Raw genomic sequence first — 18,652 nt, forward strand, 5'->3', positions numbered from 1 at the left:
CAAGTGCACACACAAATAGACATAATAAAATAAATTCCCTCATTCAGCACTTACCTGCTGGTGCCTTTGTTTTGTTAAGGTTCTTAGGCTTGCGTTTCCTCGTCTGAATTCCCTCTTTTCTCATGGCTAAAGGCCTTGGGACCTGTGGATCCAAATAGAAAAGCACATTGGTTTCTGAATGTCCTTAAGGTCATCTAAGAGAGCATGATTCCAGTTCTCACTTGTGGTTGAGCTGGTTTAATTGAAAGCAACAACAAGATGGAGCCCAAATTCTCTGGTCATGAGAGATTCAAGATGTGCATCCAAATGGGAGAAAGAAGGCAGATCACACCATGGTATTGAGTGTTTTAGGGTCAGATGGCAACTACAGCTCATCTGTTTGTGCTTCTGACTTGGCTTTTTTACTAAAGTGCCTGAATTTATGTGGGAAGAATCTGGGCCTGGTTTTATTAGATTTTAAGACTTATTTGCAAAGGAGACCTAATTAATAAGTGAGAAATACCCAGCCTGAACACTCCCTTGCAGGTATAAACATGACGTAACATTGAGGGGGGACTAAACCCAAAAGGAGAGCAGGACAAACAGCTCCAGAAGAGCACAGAGGTGTGTAAAGAACCCAGCCCCCAGCCTGGTGCCACGAACACCTTCCCACAGCAAGGATTTACCCCGTGGAGTTTCATGTAGAGCCCGCAGGCGTTGCAGACCGGCTCCCCCTCGGCGTTCCTGCGCCAGAGCGTGGTGGTCGTCGTGTGGCAGTTGGCACAGGAGAGCCCAACACGGCGGGACGCTGACTGTGGGGACAACAGAGCAAGGAGACACATCAGCCCTGCAGTGCCCTCACCAGCAGCGCCCCACATCCCAACCAGCTCGCTCCACCACACCTCAGGGTTCCCTCTCCTCTTGCCTCTCTTGTTTCTCTGGCTTTTTCTCTTTTCACCCCTTTGCCATTGTCCAACTGCCCCTTTCTGCCCCTCTTGCCTTTCCACTGACTCCAGGAGGTCTCAGCTCTACTAGGCCATCTCAGATGGCACCAGAGACATGAAATAGAATCATTAAGGTTGGAAAAGACCTCCAAGATCATCGAGTCCAACCTGTGACCGATCACCACCTCATCAACCAGACCAGAGCATTGAGTGCCACACCCAGTCGTTCCTTAGACACTTCCAGGGATGGGGACTCCACCAACTCCTTGGCCAGCCCCTTCCAATGCCTGACCACGGTTTCAGTGAAGAAATTCTTGATGTCTAACGTGAACCTCTCCTGGCATAGACTGAGGTTCTGTCCTCTTATCCTGTCCCTGTTTCCTGGCAGCAGAGCCCAACCCTCACCCGGCTGTCCCCTCCTGTCAGGGAGTTATGGAGGGCCAGAAGGGCCCCCTGAGCCTCCTTTCTGCAGAATCCACATCACCTGAACAGAGCCCCAGATCTCCAGCAGCTCTGGTGGCAGCTCAGAGGACCCCTGCACATGCACACACCTACACTAAGGTGTCTGGATCTCAGGCCATCCTGCCTTTTCCAGCTCCCAAGCCCTTCCAGGCATTGTGGCTACCCCAAGAAAATGTTATCAGTACCATAAATGTTACATATTCCTTGCTGGCTTTGTGCTGTGTTTGTTGTAGAGCTCAAGGGGAAGGTTAAAAAAAAAAAAAAAAAAGAGAAGCTTCCAGTAGCATTTTCTTCCTCTTGATAAAAAGGGATCACTAATAGGAGGTCTCACTAATGAATTAGTGCAGGGAGCAGACCTGAAGCTCCTTTTCTGGGTGAACTGGTTTAGTCAGGTTCAGAAGGCAACAGGAGAAAGCAAGGGTCTTGAAGCCATGTGAAATACAAGTTTTGAGCTGAGAAAAAGAGTGAGAGGTGGAGGAAGAAAACACCACATCCTGCACATCTGCCTGACTCTTCCCATCATCCTTCAAAGCTCAGGGCTTAGAGGGCAGTAAACGGGAGAGGGAAGGTCCTGGGTGCCGGGTGAGAGCCTGCCTGCATCAGTCGGTGTCTGGAAAGGCTTTTCACAAGAGGGCGCTCGGTGCCTGTGGCTGCTGGCAGCGCTCGGGCTGCCGGTGTCACTTGTGTCGCTTTTGTCACTCGCGGGGCTTGGGCAGCGGCAGGGCTGAGCAGGATGAGGATGGAGCCTCGTGGAAGACAAGGAGTGTGGAAACCTGGCTTTCAGGTGTCTGCTTTCAGCTTGGGTTCATGATCATAGAACGTTAGGGAACCACAGAATGTTGCAGGATCATAGAATTTTAAGGGGCTAGAAGGGATCATCTAGTCCCACTCCCCTGCCATGGGCAGGGACACCTTCACTAGACCAGGTTGCTCAAGGCCTTATCCAGCCTGGCTCTGAACACTCTCAGGGTTGGAGCATCCACAGCTTCCCTGGGTAACCTATTCCAGAGTCACCCTCACAGTAAAAAATACTTCCTAATTTCTAACCTTAATTTCCCCTTTTTAAAGTTGTACCCATTGCTCCTTTCCTGTCACTCCAGTTCCTGATGAAGAGTCACGGCTTCCCTGTAGGACCCTTGAGATACTGGAGTGGGCTGTGAGGTCTCCACAAAACCTTCTCTTCTCCAGGCTGAATAGTCCCAACCTTCTCAGCCTGTCTTGATGGACTCATGACACTGGGGACACAGAGACCTTCCCAAAACCCCTCACCAAAACATGCAGGGAGCAGCAGATTATCAACACTGAGCTCACAGAATCATGGAATGATCTGAGTAGGGATCCAGTTCCATCCCCTGCCATGGGCAGGGACAACTTCCTCTATCCCAGGTTGCTCCAAGCCCTGTCCAAGCTGGCTTTAGACACTTCCAGGGATGGAACAGCCACAGTTTTTCTAGGCACCCTGTGCCAGGGCCTCCCCACCCTCCCAGGGAACAATTCCTTCCCAATATCCCCTCTGACCCTGCTCTGTCAGGTTGAAACTATTCCCCCTTGTCCTGCCATCCTTGTAAATATTCTCTCTCCATCCTCCCTATAGGCTTCCTTCAGGAAAGCTGCAATTAGGTAAACCCAAAGCTTTCTCTTTTCCAGGCTGAACAATCCTGTTCCTGTCTCCCAGGTCCCATGTGCATTCCCCACCCTGACCCCACAGGCTTTGGGATGCCCTGACCTGCCCTACAACGGAGGCTTCACCTCACCCAAAGGATCTGGGAGCAGAGTATCCAAAAAAAGTATCCAGAAAAGTCACCATGAAGTGAGGGGCCCACCCAGCAGTGACCAGGGACCCCTGTGGATAAGAGAAGATGGACTGGTACTGTGCTGGAACTGAAAGAGTTGCCATTCCTCCAAATACACCTGCAGTGATACTAAAGCAAAGACTGGCTTTTGCTGAACCAACACCACAAATCCCAAAATCACCCTGTGTCCTACAGCCCTTTCCACTGCCTGGCTGAGTGTCTGGAGAACTGCTCCGGGCAGTACGAGGCCTTGGAGTGTCCAAGCATGAGGAAATGTGGCTTGTTTTGAAAGTCTGGACCTCGGCTGGGCAGGTGGGTTTGAAACACCCCTGGCATCTCCAGCTGGTTGAGATTTCTTTGCCTCCTCCTCCTCGCCCCACGTGTGTGATCTTGACTTACCAGCCTCCTCTGGGGTTTGAACAGGGGCCGGTTGATGCCGTTCATCTTGTGGTAGAGCCCGCAGGCGTTGCAGAGGTAGTGCCCCGTGCCGTCCCTCCTCCACAGCGGGGTGGACATGGCCCCACAGTTGACACATTCTCGCCCCTCGGAATAATCATCAAAAAATTCTGCTGCCAGGATGGGAGAGAAGGCAAAAGACTCAGTTAATTAGGTGGCTGTACCTTTAATTGCTGTTCTGCTTCTCAGTTTAGCCCAGAAGGAACATTTTAAGAAATCACAAATATTAAGATTTTAGAGGTCGCAAGAAACATCTCTTTTCCCCCAAGGAACCCACCCCGCCCCCAGGATGATCGGGAAGAGGGACTCCTTTCCCTGCCAGGACTGCAGGACTTCTGTGGCAGCAGGGATGTGCTGGGATATGGATACCAGCAGACAGAAATATAAACCTTTCCCTTCTGCTCTGACATTATCCAATTTTCAAGACTGGCCATAGCCGGGGCAAGCAGATCAGGGCAGGTGAACAACCCTGGTCACAATCAAGGCAGATTCCTGAGACCACGGATAAGAACAAACCCCACAGAGCAGAACTGCCCAGAGGTCAGGCTGGGCAGGGAAACCCATTCCATGTGCTCTGCTCCCCATGGGAACGCTCCTCACCCAGCCCCTCTGCTGGGGGGAACGGCTGCAGAGAGCCACGGGGAGGTTTCTGTGCCTTCACCCCATTCTCTGCACGGAAAATATCTCCTGATTTACAGGAATCCATATGTACAACATGAATTTCCAACCCCCTGCCCAATGGAAGGGGGTTGGAAATGGATGGTCTTTAAGGTCCCTTCCAACCCAAACCATTCCATGGTTCTGGGATTCAAACCCCAGCTCAGGCTGACAGCTAACAGGGATTGTTGGGAATTTATGTGTGTTATCCAGCTTTTGATGGAAATGTGTATTGGGCTTGATGCCACACTGCAGGGCTTGCTGCATTCACCCACTGCCCTCCTGGTACATCCTGCACTGGAGCTTGGCTGCAGCTGGGATGTGAGGGACAATTGGGCATGAAGTGATAGGAAAAGGGGGAATGTGTTTAAACTGACAGAGGGCAGGGTTAGATCAGATGTTAGGAAGGAATTGTTCCCTGTGAGGGTGGGGAGTTCCTGGCACAGGCTGCCCAGAGAAGCTGTGGCTGTTCCATCCCTGGCAGTGTCCAAAACCATGTTGGACAGGGCCTGGAGCAACCTGGGGAGGTGGAAGGTGTCCCTGCCCATGGCAGGGGGGTGGGATGAGATGAACTCTGAGATCCTTTCCAACCCAAACCATTCTGTCATTTTCTGAATTTTCCTGGGCTGGCTCAGTCCAGTCCCTCTGGCTCTGGCAGGACCAGGAGGTTGAAAGGTGAGCACAACTCGACTGCATCATCCTTTGGAAAGCCACAGCTCATTCCCTGTTCCATACAAACCCTCCCAGAAACCAACAACTTCACTGTATTTTTTGCTTGTCCACCTGCTTTTTACACAAGAATCTCAGCTTCCTGCTGGAATACAATTCCTCCCCAAAGACCAAACCAACAAAATTTTGCTTCTTGCTGAGCTGTGCCTCAATCCCATGTGGGTTCTCTGATGTCTAGCAAGGGTTATGTTCAGACATGGCCTTATTTTCTCTTTTCCCCAGACTATTTTTGGAAAATCTGCAGGAAACTGCATAACCGTGAACCGGCCAAAGGACAAAAAAAATTAATGAAGTGGCGCCAGTTAACAGAGACAAATATTCACGTGAGCCTAATTCTCCCTAGAAAATCTGGCTAAAAATGGCAGATTACACGTGTGCCCATGGAGAAATGGTAGAGAGCAGTAATTTATCGTACCCAAGCAGCTTTGGAGCCAGCAAAGCAGGAATCCAGTATCTTCCCAGCAGCTTAGGAAAATCTCACTACCCGGGAGCAATTCTGGTGGATTCAAAAAGATGAGAATCCCCCCAGGCAATTTTTGTCCACATCGATTCAGTGATACCACAACCCTCATTTTCCCCCTTAAAATGACAATTGAGTCATAGCCAAAACCTAGATCAAATAAACTTCCTTTGAAAAGAGAAGGGATTGGAACAGCTGGTCAGGAAAAAACTCGTTTCCTTGAAAAATCTCAAGAAAGGAAAACATTTCACTTTTTTTTTTTTTTTTTTTTTTTTGCATCTTGGAAGTTGTTGAGGTTTTTGATTATAATTTTCCAAAGAAAAAGCCAAAGTATTTTTGCAGTAATTTTTTTCCTGTAAAAAAATCCCTTCTTCTTTGAAAATAATTCAGTGCAGAGTTGTAGACATAACCCAGGGAGAATTTAGCACAGCAGAGATAATCAAAAGGTAACAGTTAAAGCTTGAGTGATTTGAGTTTTGTCTGTGACTAAATACAAAATACGATCTTTCTTGGAGTTTTTCCACCAGGCAACCAAAATATAAAAGTTTTTAATCAAAAACAAAGGAGAAAATTCCTAACAGTCCCTCAGAAATGTTAGAAATCGGATTAGTTCTTGACTAAGTAGGTCCCTCAAAAAAATGTCAAGTATGGATATATTTCTGGTTTTAGAAAAATGTAAGTCTCCTATCTTCTGGCAATATTTTGTTGCCAGATGTTGAGTGTTATTTCCCAAGAGCGGGGAACCCAGCTCTAGTGCCACCTTATTTTCAGTATTGGTTTCTCATTGACATCCAAAGGACCAGTGCAAACCTGCCTTGAGACCTGCTCTCCTTTTCCACCTGCATTTGGCTGGTATTTTTCCCTATTTTTTTGGTGTTTTGGGTTTTTTCCCCAGTTTCCATGGGATTTGAACAGGAACATCTCTCTTGAGGGACTTTTATAGGATCACAGACTGGTTTGGGTAGGAAGAGACCTTAAAGTCTATCTCATTCCAACCCCTGCCATGGGCAGGGACACCTTCCACTATCCCAGCTTGCTCCAAGCCCCATCCAAACTTTCAGTGGTTGAAGTTTCCAAAAGTCCCCTTCTGCTTCCGTGGCAGTAACGTTTGTGAGACTTTCCCCTCTCAGCAGCAGGTGAAGGTGATCCTTGTGAACGTTCATAAACAGGAGTCACTGGGTTTTGAGATGGGAAGGGACAGACTTTGTTCCCGGGGGACACCGAGGCTCCAGGCAGTGGGTGTCTCTCCCTAATCACAGCCCGTATCAGATGGGTGTGTCCCCTCCGGGCACCACCCAGTGCTGAGTCAGATGACACCCACAGAATACAACCTCATTAAAAACATTCCTGCAGCCCTGACAGAGCAGGGAGAGCTCCTTGACCTAGGTAGATATCACCTGGAGGAGAGATACCCTCACCTGCTTCAAAGGATGTTTGGGATGGCACAGGAGGTGTTTTGGGCGCTACTGGATGTTGGCTTAGAGATGATGATATGGGCTTGGTGTGTGTCATTTATTGAACAAAGGGTGTTTGGGTCCTAAGGAAGTGGAAAGCAAGGGACTGGATTTCTTTCTAGAGTAAATTATATATTTAGAATTATTAATTTGTGTTTATATATATAATTTCAGAGCATCTCTAAACTGGATGAAGTTGCCAAGGGGAGCTTTCTGAGCTGTCCTTCTGGCCACACATCCCCCCTGCTTTGAAAAACCCTGAAGATCTACAAAATAATGAGAAAGTATCACCTGAAAACCTGGAGCCAGTGCAGGTGGGTGCTCAGGTTTGACATGGGTGAGTGTTCAGGACCCAGGAAATCAAAATGTTCCCAGGGCTCAGAGCCCACAGGAACCAGGATCCACCATCAGGCTGAGCTAAATTGGGCATGGAGGTCACCGGGCTTCAAATGCACTAATTGTTTAATTTGTCAGTGTTATTAATAATGGGGATTAAGGAGACTCCCCAGGAAAAAGCAGCAAAGTGTTTCCTTGGCTTCTGGCTCAGGGCTGGAGCTCTAAATCCTGGCATTATGAGATCCCCTGACACTTATTCCTTGTACTTTGCAGCCGGGAAAGGAAACGTTTATTCAGGCAGCAAATGGCCCGAGCGGCTCCCGGAGGGCCCTGAACAATGAGGGGGGAAGGAAAGGCTCCCCCAGTCGCACTCAGGGCAATAATTTCCGTTCTGTGGCACAGGAGCCGCTGCCTGATAATGGAGATTTATGGGTCCATCCGGTGACCTCTGTAATGGCCTTTCTGCTGGAAAGATTTACTCCCTCTCCTGAAGCCAGGTACAGCCAGCACTGGGACAGGGTTGAGGGAAGGATTTGCTGATCAGGCTGAGAAGGACGTCTGCCCGCGGCTGGGGGAGCCTCGTGTGTGCTGAGTGGCCTCATCTTCTTCTTTGAATGTTCAGCTTCCCCACGTGCCTTTGCCAAGCCCTTATCTTGTATCTTGGGATCATTCAGTCCTTTTTATGGGCTGGGTCCCTGGTGTTGACTAATCCTGATGGCCTTCTACTTAATTCTTCATAAAACCCTGCCTTTAGTCAATGAAGGAGCTTCCCACATGAAAGCAGATCATGAAATCTCACTGAATGACCAGTGGAGAGGATGGATTGTGTCCCATCCCTATCCTGGTTATCAACTTGCTGTGTAAAATGAGATTTCTTCCCTTCACATCTACTGTTTATGAGCACTGCAAGGTTCCCAGGGCAGGAAATGTCACTTGTGTGTTTCACAACAGGCTCCTAATCTTGGGTGAGGCCTTGAGTATGCTCATGTCAGAAATACTTTCCACAATGGGATATCCAGTTCCCAGGAGCCAGGAGTGACTCCTGAGTGGGGCACAGGGGTCTGGAAGGAAAAAAAGAATTCTTGGATGTGGCCCTTCGTGACACTTGGTCGTTGGGAGGGGTCCTTCACATCCACTGAGATCGACCTGTACGGACAATGCTGGGGTCATCAAAAACGCAGATTGGAGCTTGCCCTGCCAGCCCACACCTCCAGCACCTCCAGTTCACCAAAAGTCTGAGGAATTTTGCCTTCCCAAACAGGAGAACCAGATGCCCGCTTATAACTCAACCCAAGGCGTGAGCCTGGAGAGTGGCTTGAAGTGACTCCTTTCCACCACCTCTGCCAGCCTGGCACTACATCCATCCCAAAGTCCAGACTTTTGGGCTTTTCTTTAGCAACCCATCCCTGGAAGTGGTCCAGGCCAGGTTGGATGGGGCTTGGAGCAGCCTGGGATAGTGAAAGGTGTCCCTGCCCATGGCAGGGGCTGGAACTGGATGAGCTTTAATGCCCCTTTCAACCCAAACCATCCTGTGATTCTGTGATTAAATCTGTTTGCATTGGAGAGATCATCTTGAATGCATAAACCTGATAGATCAGGACCCTAAGGAGTGATAACAGAAAAAGGAAGGATTTTGATTCCTTCAGGTCAGACCCAGCATCCAGTTTATGAATTTCTCTTCCCCATCCTGTGGAAGGGGACAAGGAGCCCTCCCTTCCCTGGTTTGGGTCAGACCCTCCTGCATGAGAAACAACAAGCTTGTCTTCTGCTTCCCTCCAGCCCCCTCCTGCCTTCACCCTCTCTGGACAGAAAGAGACTTCCATTACTATAGCTCTGGAGTTTTGTTTACAGCTGGAGAGATATTTGATATCAACAGTTCCCCCTGCAGAAGTGTCTTCTCAACCCAATGAAGCAACTCAGCAAAGGAGGAACTGTCCTTCAAACACAGCCAGACCACTTACAGGCTCTAAACAGAGCCTGAGAGCAATTTTACCAGCAGAGAAGCAGTTTCCTAAAACAATTTGTTATGATAAGAGGTGAGAGCCACGATCCTGTGAATACACAAACCCCAAATGGACTCTCAGGGGCACTCGCAGCTGAGGCAAAGGACAGGGACACCCTGGAATCCCACCCAGGACACCTTCACCTTCTGCTTCAAAGGACAGCCACAACAGCATGGCAGCAGAAACAGGATTTACCATTCATAGCCACTTGGTCCCAAATCCCGAAATTGTTCCCATTAAAAAGTGGCAGTTTGGAAATCCTTCCCACTCTTCAGGCCTTTTGGGGTCCTTTAAACCAGAATTTTGGTGCAGCTGGAGGAGCTGAAAGTCACATCTTCTACTTCTTTGGAATGGGTTGAGGAGTTTTCCATGAATTACATGATTCCAGAAGCTGAAGTTTCAAGGGGAAAAACCCACCAAAAGGTTTCTGGTCAGATCACAGCCCAGTTAAAAGTGCTGGTTGGTCCAGGATTGTGACAGAGAATGAAAAAAAAAGAGAGGAAGGACAAAAGAGGAATGGGAAGGGAGTGACTGCAAATTTTAAAAGCCCAAAATCATGCATGGGGGACCTCTGTAGCCAAAGGAAAGCTGTCAGTGAGCCTTTCCTTTGTCCACGGGGACATCACCAGCTTGGCACACAGGCTGGGATCAGAAAGTGGGGATGGAGCTAATGGAGCCAAGGTTGTTTCTGTAAAAACAGGTTTTCCTCGTTGGCTTTTACCCCTCTGCTCCCTCTTCTCTTCCTGTTTCCTCTCAGATGGAATCTGGGTAAAATTCACCCAGGGTTTTAGAGATGAATGGGATCTAAACACAGGGAGAGCAGGACAGTGCCTGTGTGAGCAGTGCTCACCACTGGGCTGGGTGCTGTGGGAATGTGGCTCCCTGCTCTCCCCTGGCCTGGATTAGCAGAAGGCATCATCACTGTGTGATTGAGGATCTGCAGGAAGTGGGGAACCAGGTAAATTCCCCACACTTAGCCAGAAAGACGCTTTCAAGCAAAAAGCATCATTGTGCAGCCTCACAGAAATGGCTTGGTGCCATCCCAGAAAGTTTTAGGGTTTACCTGGCACGTCTATGGTGGAGAAAATGGCTGAGTACCCAGTTAAGTGCCTGAGCCAAACAGTTTTCCCTCTGAACACATAAAGACCCTACTTATTGCTGAGGAAACATTCACCCTACGGTCTGGCTTTCCAGAAGGCAAAGAAATCTGCTTTTTCCCCGGCTTCGCAAAACGCCACGGCGAGACATTTCCCGTGCAACCCTTCCCAGGCCAAATGTTTCACGTCAAGGCAAAGGGAACATTGTGTCCCTCCCCTGCAGCACTCCCTGCTCTGCCTGCAGAGAGCCAAGGTCTGTGGCACACACCATTGCCAGCAGCCAGGAATACTCCTTTCCTTCGTGGATATGTTTTCCATGCTTTGAAGGACGGTGGAGGTGGAAGCAGCCAAAGGACCAGCTGAGATCATGTGCGGGAGGGCCACGATGGGAAGGTTGGGAAAATTCTGGGCCTGGCTTGGAGTTCAGGCTTGGCTCTGCAGTAGGATGCCCTTGAGCAAGGCTTTTCATCCCGTGGTGACACTGTCCTTTCCACATGACAAGGAGTGACACTGGAGGGGGGCAAGAGGACAACTTTCAAAAGCCACAGCTGCAGACATGGATGGATGGAAGAAGGGTGGGTGGAAACTAGCTGGATTCCTCTAAATCAGATCTAAACAGCATTTTGGGAAGAGGCAGGAGTTGGGGGAATGGCTAACCTGGTTTCTTGGAAAAGCACTGACAGTTCTCCAACACCAAAACCACCAGAGCCCAAACCATCCAGCCCTGTGGTTGTCCCAGAGCTTAGTGGAGAGACAGACCAGAAACACACAGAGGGACCATGTCCCACATCCCAGAGGTGCACAGCCTGCTCTGAAGGAGACAGGAATGCAGACATTCCTGTAGGACTTTTGGTGGGAGCCTCTTGGCCACCTCTTTGAGAGTGATCTGGTGTCCAACAGCAGATTCTGCTGACTGTCAAGTTATGCCTGAGTGAACTCCCACCCACCCACCAAGGTGACCTCCCCTTCCCTGCTCCTCCTTGCAGTTCTTACACTTGTAAATATCCGAGGCTCCTCTGATAAACAGGAGATTCCTCTGCTTATCGACTGTCCAAATATTTTTTAACAAATCTCAGATTAGCATGGAGAGCCCAAGGAATGGGCAAGATGGGGTCAGCCACAGCCTGGGGTCTGCTTGGCAGGAGGCACCTGGAAAGGAAAAAACCTTTCTCTCTTTTGAAAAAGGAAAAAAGAGCCACAGCCTTGCCCTGCTTGAAATCTGGCCCATCTCCAACTGGATGTGCCCATCAAGAGACTCTTCTTTGATGGCCTCAGGGAAGGGACAGTGGGGAAAAAATGAAGAGGATCAGAAAAGCTTGGGATTTACAGTGCCATGATCCCTCCTGGGCAGCTGTTTCTGAGCTGGGAACAGGTAATGGATCATGTGCAGCCGTGTCTGGTGTCCCCACAGGGAAGCACAAGCAGGTGTGCTGTGGAGTCCTGCCAAGCTGCTGCTCCATGGCTGAGCCGTGGGAATTGGCCTTATGGCTACGGGGTAACTGTGAACCAGGGCTAGTTACTGGGGAGGTGGTGAAGCCTGACCCTAAGCCCAGCCAGCAGAGTCTGCCCATGTTCAAATGTTCTGAGACCCCAATCACATCCAAACTTCTTCCTAGGAGTGGCACCAGGAGCTGCTGGGCTCAGGCTGAGATGGTCTGTGCTTGGACCATGCCAAGGCCTAACAGAATCACAGAATATCCTGGGCTAGAAGGGATCCACAGGCATCATTGAGTCCAGATCCTGTCTCAGCACAGGACAAGCCCAAGGTGATTCTTCACCAGTGAGTGAAGATTATGGTCTGTTGGGCTTTCGTTAGGAGATGGAGGAATGTCCATCACTGGGCCTTCCAAAGCCTCATCCACATGCCCTCAGCCACTGCTGAGGTGGTTGTCCTGCTAGGGATCTTAAAACATCCATTTCTCCAATCCTACAACTCCAGAAACTCGAAGTTTGGGGTGGGTTTTTTCCCAGATCTGAAAGACAGACATTTATCCAAAGCAAACAGGCAAAATCTTTCTCATAGGATTGCAATCAATTGTATTATTGTTATTATATTTGTGTGTGTGTGGTATACATATATGTAAACATATATATTTGTATATATACACATAGCATGTCCTAGAATGAATGGTTTGGGTTGGAAAAGGTCTTAAACATCATTTAGTTCCAGACCCTCTTCCACAGGCAGGGATGCCTGGGATGTCCTTGAGAATGGCATTGTAGCAAGTTAGGAATCATCTCCAATCAATTATTTCTGTTCTTGCTATTAAAATTATTATTATTCTGTGACTGCATGGAACTTAGCTATATAGAATGGTGTGTGTATATATATTTATATTTAAAAAAACTCATGTGTAAACCACACATGATATACTAAAGCCCCTCACTTTGTAAAACACATCTGTACCATGTGTAGGAATATATGGAATATGTAGGACTGCTTCACTTGTCCAGTCCCTCCCTGAGCATGACAGCACTGCCCAACACTGATGTATCCAAACCCCTGTCCCAGTTTTGTTCTAATTTCACTGATTTAGACACAGGCTCTGCTTCCAGTTCGGAGCTGATAAATCCCACTTGGAGGAGCCAGCACAAGCCAGGCCTGATCCCAACCTCCCAGCGGGACTCCAGCCAGGGACAAACAAAAAGGTGTTTACTGCGGCTCATCGCGTTAGAGGGGACAGTGAGTTTGTCTAACCCCTGGCCCTCCTCTTTTCCTCTTTTATTAGTTATTCTGGACGTTAAGTCAACTCAGCCCCCGAGCGGGGCGGGAGGAGGGGGTGATAAAGCATCTGCAAAGGTCACTTCGCAGCCCAGGCCAATAAAATGGCAGGTACCGAACTTATCAGGGCCACATATAACTTGCAGTTTTTCTAACTCAATTGATTGGACTTTTTATCTAAAATAACAGGCATTATAAGATAGGCGAAAGTCGAGATAAGGAGGAAAACTGAGTAGGCCTCGAATCAAGATCAGCCTGGGGACAGGTTCAAACTCCCACACCTGCCCCAGAGGAATCAATGAAAGTTTCTTGGCGCCGTCCGCTCGTTTTGAAACGCTGCTGAAGTTGGGTGAACTTTGAGACCGCGGCGTTTATTCTGTGATTATAATTAACCTGCTCACCCGTTGTTATTGATTTGTGAGGAGGGAGGTGGCAGAGCCTCACTGGGATGTGGGTTTGGGAAGAGAAGTGCTTGGGGAGAGCAGGCAAGAGTGAGACTCTTCCCTGGCTCGAGGCAAAGGGAAGGGGCTGCGAAGGGGATTTCACCCTCCTGCTTGTAGTCCTACTTATTTTGGGAAGTGAAAAGACCCCCCAAGCCCAGACCTTCATGTGCAGAGGGGCAGGATAAATTACAGCATCACTCATCTCTCTCAGGGAAGCAATGAAGGGCTGAAACATGGGAAAAGTCATGCACAGGATCCGGAGCATCATCCCAGCCCAGAGGAGTGTGAGAGTGTGAGGAAGAGACATCCTCCACCCCAAAGCAGCTGCCCCTCTCATGCTCCACACCACCCAGCCATGTCCCAGCCCAGAGTCCTTCCCAGCAGCCAGCCCCCTGGGCAGGCAGCCCCTGGGGCCAGCACTCCCTTCCCAAAATAATCTCAGACATCTGGGACCACACGTCATTCGGAGGAGTCCTGATGTCTGGGGCTCAGAGCCTCACTGATTTTTTTTTACAGCTCCAGCACTGCAAGCCCTGGATGTTGAATAATGGTGGCTCCCTGGCTTGCAAATCCAAGAGTCTGGCTTGGAAACTCATAGGAGATTAAATAATAAATATTAGGGTTTGGTTGGTTTTTTTTTTTTTGCCTCGTCTAGGATTTCAGCATGAAGGAATCAGGGTTTTCCAGCCTCTCCCTTGTCCAGGAAAGCTGTTTTTTCCCTTTCTGAAAGAGCAGAGCCTGACATATGATAACAGGATGCCGGAAGCAGGAGCTTGAAGGAAAATTGAGGTGCACCAAAGCACAAGGGCTGGCAAGAGCCAGGGATGGGTAGCTGGGAATCCTGCCAGAGGGGGATGTCTCCTGAACTCTCTGGAGGTGTTTGCAGAGCCAAAGGAGGCCCTCGAGGTCAGAGGACAACCTGGAATTTGCTTAAATATTATGGACACAAGGAGCTCCCTGTGGAAAAAAACAGGGAGAATTGGCAAAATCTTGCTTGAAGGGACTGGCGTGGTCTCCTTCTCCCTCCCTGCATTGTCTCTGCTGCCAAATTCAGTTTTAACCCTTTAGGAGAGTCTGATGGCAGTGGGAACCCAGGCTCACCCCAGCTCCCTGTAAATGCACCGAGCTGGAAGCGTCGTCCAGCGGAAAAGGGCTGAGCTCTGGGAAGGAGAGCAGGAGCAGGGAGCGGTGCCCCACCACGGGACCTCTCCTGAAATGCTCCCCCGGCAGACACCAATTTAATTCCCAGGGATTAGGAGGAAGCATTTCCAGGCAGCAATTTTGTTATCCCAGATGCAGAAGCAATCCAGTACCAGTCCCTGTTGGAGACAGGAGATCAGCCCTGCAGGATCCCTCATCCGGCTGCCCTCACCCCACCTCTGCTGGAAAAATTATTAATTTTTGGCTTTCCAGGAGTGATTTCTTTTCCTGTTTCACAAACAAAATTAATTTCTGAGTCTCTCCCAAGGCTGGTGTGAGCAGTTTGAGCCCAGCTGGCTCTGATAAGGATCTCACAAGCTTTAGGGGCGATTAAAAATAATTTAAAAAGCATAATGAATTCCTTCATGCTGCAGCGTATAAACAAAGTGGCCACTTCTCAGGAAAAAAAGGAAGGTCCCACTGGATTTTGGGGTTTCACCTCCCTGAAGACACATGTAAATTCCCATGTAATTGGCAATGGGCTGAGTTTCTTCCCTATGGAATCTATTTGCCTGGGCCTGATCCTGCACCAGCTGCCAGTGAACCTCCCGGTGCTTTAAATCAGGGATGGCTCCAGCTCTGAGCAAGGAACTTGGGTATTTTTTGAGGTTGTTTTTTCCTTTGTCCCAGTCCATATGGAATCTGTTTTTTAGGGGATGGCTGATCCTAAAAACCTGAGCAGGTTTGGCTTCAGAAAGACAAAGAAAGCAAAAAGACATTGGAAATAACAAAGTTGCTCCCCCCAAGCAAAGACTTCATTCTACGATTAGGTATCTACCTCGTTAAGCAAAAAATCCCCCTGTGCCAGTGAACAATTGAGAAAAAAAATTAATCACTGGGCACTTCTTGGAAAAGAAAAAATTGTTTTCACTTCCAGTTGACGCTGCCCCAAATTTGGCTTTAAAATCCAGGTCTTGCCAAAACTCCAAAGCTGAAACATTTCAGCACTGATGGTGGGGTCAGATCTGTGTCCAACTTGGAAGAATCTCTGCCTGGCTCTTCTTTTGGAGCAGACCCAGCACCCGCCAGTTCTTTTTTTGGGGGGATGAGAAAATCCAGCCCGAGCTTATCGTATTAAAAAAAGAAATTGCCGCCGAGCGCCGCGAGGGTTTTAAAAGGTGCAAGAGCACAGGGAATGCTGTGAACTCAACATACCCCACAGCAAGGAGCTCCTGGAAAAAAAGGAAAAAAAAGAAAAAAAAAGGAAAAAAAAGGAAAAAAACCCCAAAATTTTTGGAGTAGGTTTGAAAGTATGTGTGTTTTCAAAAGAGCCTTTAATGCCACTCGTGCCAATGGTGCTGGAGTTATTTTCGAGGGCTGTCACGCAAGTGCAAGCACCCGTGTGTGAAAAGACCTCAGTGCTCAGGCCTGGCAGATAATTGGGTTTAATTTGTCATTACAGATGTATTTACAGCTCGGGCCCGGTCACCGTGACCGATGATGTGGGGAAGACTTGGAAAGGCAGGAGTGGTTTTCATATTTTGCCATAATGTGGGAAGTGATCGTAGACAGCTGCAAGAGTTCTGTCCCATGAAGGAGAAAGACCAGTTTTTCTTAAAATTAAAAAAAAACCCCTCAATCCGACCTTATAATGAAATTTCCTTCTATAATTTGGGTTAATTTGGGAGGTTAGAGTGAATTCTCACCTATTTCCCTGGTTATTTAAGCAGCGTTTCACACTCGCACACCAGAGACGAATTTACACCTTCCTGCCAGACGGCAGCGCGGATTCCGACCCGCCGACAAAGTGAATATTTGGCATTTCCAGATATTCCCATCTCCCTTTTTGCAATCCTGCAGGCATAATTACACACATTCCCCACTCCAAAGCATCTCAGACCTGTAACAACCCAACCTGGCCATTACAACCAAAGGGTTTTGGCAGCGTAATCGCATTTTTCAGGATCCCACGTCCCCGAAACTTGCGGCCGGCACAGCAAAAATCTGCATTTCTGCCTCTCCCTCCCAGCATCAGCAAAACTTTCTTTCCTAAGCCTAAGGACTGAGCTCCTGAGGTGGATTCCCACCTGGTTTTGCAGCCAGCAGTGAGCCCCAAAGGGGAAGCAGATTCTGGTTTTATAGTTGGGTTGCAGAAGCCTTGAAGGACCCAAGATTTCGGCTTCCTCTGCCCCGTGAATCCCCAGGAGCGTCACCGAGCAGGGGAAGATCCCTGAAAATCCCATTTCTGCACCTCCTTTTCAATAAGGAAATTTCAGGGAGGGAAGGACAGGTGCACAGATTTGGGAATAAAACCTCTTGAAGTTGGTGTATTTGCAATCCTTTTTTTTGTCTCCTATGCTTGCAAAGCTCCGCAGGGCTCAAGGAACAAAAAGTTTCAGCCCAGAACCCTGCACTGATGAGAAACAAAACTTCTGAAGGTTTTGGGACAACACAATCAATTTTTTTAAATTGAATTTTCCTTAAATTACACCTCTATTTTAATATCAAATATCCTCCCCCAGAAACAACAGGCTGGCCAAACTTTAGGGGCATAAAATGCCACTTTTTCACCCGGTTTGGAATTTTATTTGCTGTTTGCTGCTTTCTTGGTGTTTTTTCCCCATACATCCTTACATTTTCAGAGTGAAATGGTTTGCCCATTCAAAATACCTCTCTGCATTTGGGAGAACCAGTTTTGGGGAGCCCCTTTCTTCCGGCCAAGCCAAAGTTTTCCCGTCATCAGAAGAGCACAGAGGTGGCAGGATTAGGCCTGATTTCCTTTGGAATATTCTGCCTGATAAACCCTCATCTGTTTCCAAGAATTTCACCTCTTTCCCTTAAAATTTCTGGCAAAAAAAAATATGTAGAGGGCAAAATATAAGCTGCATCTTAAAAAAAAAAATTGCTGTTATTGTAAAAGGGATGAAGAAATGCACATGGATGGGTGAAAAATAATTAATCCTGATTTAATAAAGTCTTAGATTAAGCACCACCATCCACTGCCTTAAGTTTTACTGCTCTACAAAAATTTGTGAGCATTTATATTATATATGTAATATATACATGGTATATATTTAATATATATGTGTTGCACAGAACACCCCACGGCTGTTCTGTGCAACATAAGCTGTGCTTGGTAATACAGCACACTTTTTAAATAAGGAATTGAATTATTAACAGGGGTGACAGAATGCTCGTGATGGTGTTATTTTTATTATTATCATTGATTTATTTGCAATTTAAATTCTACTGCATGGGTGGCTTGGAGGGGGGAATAAACACTTGTGTGTTCAAGCTTGATCTTGCTCAGAGATTAGAAACCCCGATTCTGTGGGTTTCATCCCAAATCCCAGACTGACGGGTGACAATTAAATTAGGAGGGAGCGCAGAAGGTGGATTCAAACCCGGAGCGGGGAACAAAGCCCTGGGCGAACCCTCCCCGCCGGCGGGGTTGAGGTGAGAAAAGCGCCGCTTGCGAAACGGGGGATGGAGGAAAATGCAGACACGTCCTACAGCCCCATCCCAATATCCTACAGCCCCATCCTGATATCCTACAGCCCCATCCCGGTGTCCTACAGCCCCATCCTGATATCCTACAGCCCCATCCCGATATCCTACAGCCCCATCCCGATATCCTACAGCCCCATCCCGATATCCTACAGCCCCATCCCGATGTCCTACAGCCCCATCCTGATATCCTACAGCCCCATCCCGATACCCTACAGCCCCATTCCAATATCCTACAGCCCCATCCCGATATCCTACAGTCCCATCCCGATATCCTACAGCCCCATCCCGATATCCTACAGCCCCATCCCGATATCCTACAGCCCCATCCCGATGTCCTACAGCCTCATCCCAATATCCTACAGCCCCATTCCAATATCCTACAGCCCCATCCCGATATCCTACAGTCCCATCCCGGTGTCCTACAGCCCCATCCCGATATCCTACAGTCCCATCCTGATATCCTACAG

At 48.4% G+C, this 18,652-nt stretch overlaps 1 protein-coding gene across 2 annotated transcripts in view; it reads right to left on the minus strand.

Annotated features, from left to right (window-relative positions):
* The window catches only part of GATA4 (GATA binding protein 4), a 28,775-nt gene that overhangs the window by 5,502 nt on the left and 4,621 nt on the right, over positions 1-18,652 (minus strand). The window contains exons 2-4 of one of the 2 annotated variants that reach the window (XM_015623157.1): positions 3,578-3,744; positions 666-791; positions 55-142 (exon numbers count right to left, since the gene is read on the minus strand). In XM_015623157.1, coding sequence (XP_015478643.1) covers positions 55-142; positions 666-791; positions 3,578-3,744 — 381 coding nt within the window. Of the gene's footprint in view, positions 1-54; positions 143-665; positions 792-3,577; positions 3,748-18,652 lie in introns of both variants that reach the window. The other variant, XM_015623155.1, reaches the window with a different exon arrangement.

Source organism: Parus major, chromosome 3 (genome assembly GCF_001522545.3).
Source record: "Parus major isolate Abel chromosome 3, Parus_major1.1, whole genome shotgun sequence".
NCBI lineage: Eukaryota > Metazoa > Chordata > Aves > Passeriformes > Paridae > Parus > Parus major.